Raw genomic sequence first — 2685 nt, 5'->3', positions numbered from 1 at the left:
CGGATTTTTAGATTACTCACCCCGCTGACTGCCCAAACAGACGCGGCAATCAAACGGTCAAGCTCACGTATGACCACAAGGTCACGGACGAAGGAGAGAGGGAGAGGCTGGTCGGTATGGGCGTTGAGCTCAGCGCTGGCGCCACTCGCATCAATGGTACCTCACCGTGTTATGCCGCGCGCCTGCGCTTGTATTCCATGAAATCGATAGCCAACATGCTGATGGCCCTCACTTTCCTCATTTTTTTCCTCACAGGCTTGGCCGTGAGCAGGGCTCTGGGCGATCACTTCATGAAGGAGAACGGCTTGGGCCTCATCTCGGAGCCGTACGTGTGCCAGCCGATCGAACTCACCGACGAGGACAGCATGCTTATCGTCGCCAGTGACGGCGTACGTCCCCCCAGTCTCTTCGGTTCACACTTGTTATTGTTATTTATTATTATCATAGTTGCTGCTGGTACTGATGCAGCATTGGTTGTCTGGCGCGTGCGTGTAGTTGTGGGACGTGATGCCGGGCGAGGAGGCGATGCAGATCGTGGAGGGCATGGATTCGGTCGAGGACATGGCGTCCTGCCTTGTGCGGTCCGCAACCTCCAGTTCGCTCTGCGCCGACAACGTCACCGTGGTGGTGGCCCGTTTGTGAGGGCGATCGTGTGATCTCAACACGACCACCCTCGACCAAGGGTCAAACCAGCTAATGACACATCGAGCGCTCGAGACGAGGTGGGGCGGGTGCTTAGAGGGAGTGGAAAGGAGGTGAGCCTTGTACAAATGACCACAACCAACCAATCAACCATATAATTCAAAGACCACAAAGGCGCCAAGGTGGTTGACTCGTGTGCCTGTTCACAAAATAGTCCTCTTCTTTTGTCTTGTATGTGCAACGCCCCCAGTTATCAAGTACAGCAAATAAAATATAATAAAATAATAAGTAGTAGCCTGCGTGCTGTTGGATTCGCCTTCGGCCGTCTTCTTCATCTTATGGGACGCTCTCTCTTCTTCCTTGTTCGCTCGCTCCTCCTGGTCGGTCGCCCCGGGTCTCGTTTTCGGCAGTCGCCAGTTCGTGCCCGTCGACCTCTTCTTCTCTCTCTTCCCGCCTGCTCCCTGAGTTGTCTGTTGGTGAATGGATGAAAGCTGTCGATTTCGCGATTTGTCCGTTCATCTATTTGACGATGTCGTGGGTGCGGTCGGCAGCCGAGCCGCAGCTCGCGCAGATGGTGAGGCACACCAGGAGCGGGAGCTTGATCATCTTCTTCACGATGTGATCTTCGACGCAGTTGACCAGGCAGCAGCCAGGACAGCAGCAGCACTTGCTGCAGATGTAGAACGGAAGCAGGATGATGAAGATGATGACGCCCAGCAGGCACACGATGAGGGTGAACGGCCACAGGAGGATCAAGAGGAGGGCCTTGCACAGGTTGTAGCAGCACCCGCACGTATCTTCGAAACACATTTTCGTTTGTGGGATTGTTTAGCGACGGTGTCAAGGTCGAACTGACTTATTTATTTGTTGTTGAGTGAAGACAACGAGACTTGTTGCCGAGCACCACAGATTTGCCCGACTGACGGACCAGTAGCAAAAAGGCCGTACTTTTATTTCCCGACAATAGGAAATAGCATTTCTTTTCTTTTCTTCTCTCAACAAATTTTATTCGAATTAAAATTGTGTGTATTATAAATCAAAAGTAAGGAAAAAAGAATGAAGAGAGGAGGGCAGCTTTCGATGTGCTGTAGGCTCTGCCCTCGTGCCACTGCGCTTGCCACCTCAACATCTCTTCGCTTTGCCTCTTCATCTTCATCTTTTTCTTCGAATTCCGCATCAACCGCCGCCACGCCACAGCGCACCGCGGCACCGCCGCCCATCATCGATGCGAGCTGTAATCTGTACGCCAACCATCGACCAACGTCGCTCTTCCAGAAGGGTCTGCTGGCGGCGGGCTCCGCGCTGGCGGCCATCATCAACCCGGAGCGGGCCGACATGGTGGCCACGCTGGGCGAGACCACCGGCCCGTCCGCCCTTCGCGCCCTCCACGCCCGCATGGCCGCTCACCCCGTCGGCCTCGAGATTCTGCAAACCAAGCCCAGGTGCGTGCGTGTGCGGTGGTATGTGTCGTGTGTGTGTTGTGTGTTGTGTGTGCGGCGGTGTGTGTCGTGTGATGGCTGACACGGCGCGTCCCAGGATCACGGAAGACACGCTGGCGTTCGATCGGCTGCTGGCGATGCCGGAGGACACGCTGGGCGGGGCCTACGCCCGATGGATGCGCGGACACGAATTCACCCCCGACGAGCGGTACCCTGACGACGCCCGCTCAGCACATCTCCTGGGCCTGTGTTGTGTGTTGTGTGTGTTGTGTGTTGTGAAGGCTGACATGGTGACACAGCCCGGCGGTGCGGTTCGTGGATGACGCGGAGCTGGCCTACGTGATGCAGCGGTATCGCGAGGTGCACGACTTTTGGCACGTCCTCACCGGCGTACCCACCACCGTCCTCGGGGAGATCGCCCTCAAGTGGTGCGCCCACCTCCACTCAACACCGCACGACACACGACACACGACACACGACACATCGCACACATCGCACACAGCGCACATAGCACACCGCACACATGCACACACGCACACCGCACACGCACACACGCACACACCACACACGCACTCAATCGCTGGTGTTCGCAGGTTCGAGATGT

The 2685-nt window shown here is 56.4% G+C and overlaps 2 protein-coding genes and 1 pseudogene across 2 annotated transcripts in view; 2 read left to right on the top strand and 1 right to left on the bottom strand.

Moving 5' to 3' along the window:
- Nucleotides 1-642, top strand: part of ACA1_371790 — a 4390-nt pseudogene extending 3748 nt beyond the window's left edge.
- Nucleotides 643-1161: 519 nt separating this feature from the next.
- On the bottom strand, nt 1162-1452 carry ACA1_371780 (uncharacterized protein; the record flags this gene model as incomplete). The annotated part of the gene is made up of 1 exon (XM_004340300.1): nt 1162-1452. The coding sequence occupies one exon, from the start codon at nt 1450-1452 to the stop codon at nt 1162-1164; it is 291 nt and encodes a 96-aa protein (XP_004340348.1).
- A 246-nt stretch (nt 1453-1698) lies between these two features.
- The window catches only part of ACA1_371770, a gene marked incomplete at both ends in the record, with an annotated part of 1209 nt that continues 222 nt past the window's right edge, over nt 1699-2685 (top strand). Inside the window, 3 exons of the mRNA XM_004340299.1 lie at nt 1699-2084; nt 2179-2289; nt 2381-2509. Coding sequence (XP_004340347.1) covers nt 1699-2084; nt 2179-2289; nt 2381-2509 — 626 coding nt within the window. The remainder of the gene's footprint in view (nt 2085-2178; nt 2290-2380; nt 2510-2685) is intronic.

The sequence above is a fragment of the Acanthamoeba castellanii genome (assembly GCF_000313135.1).
Source record: "Acanthamoeba castellanii str. Neff unplaced genomic scaffold scf7180000084664, whole genome shotgun sequence".
In the NCBI taxonomy this organism is placed as follows: domain Eukaryota; phylum Discosea; order Longamoebia; family Acanthamoebidae; genus Acanthamoeba; species Acanthamoeba castellanii.
Note: the sequence above shows the minus strand (reverse complement) of the source record. Positions and strands in the feature narration are given on the sequence as shown.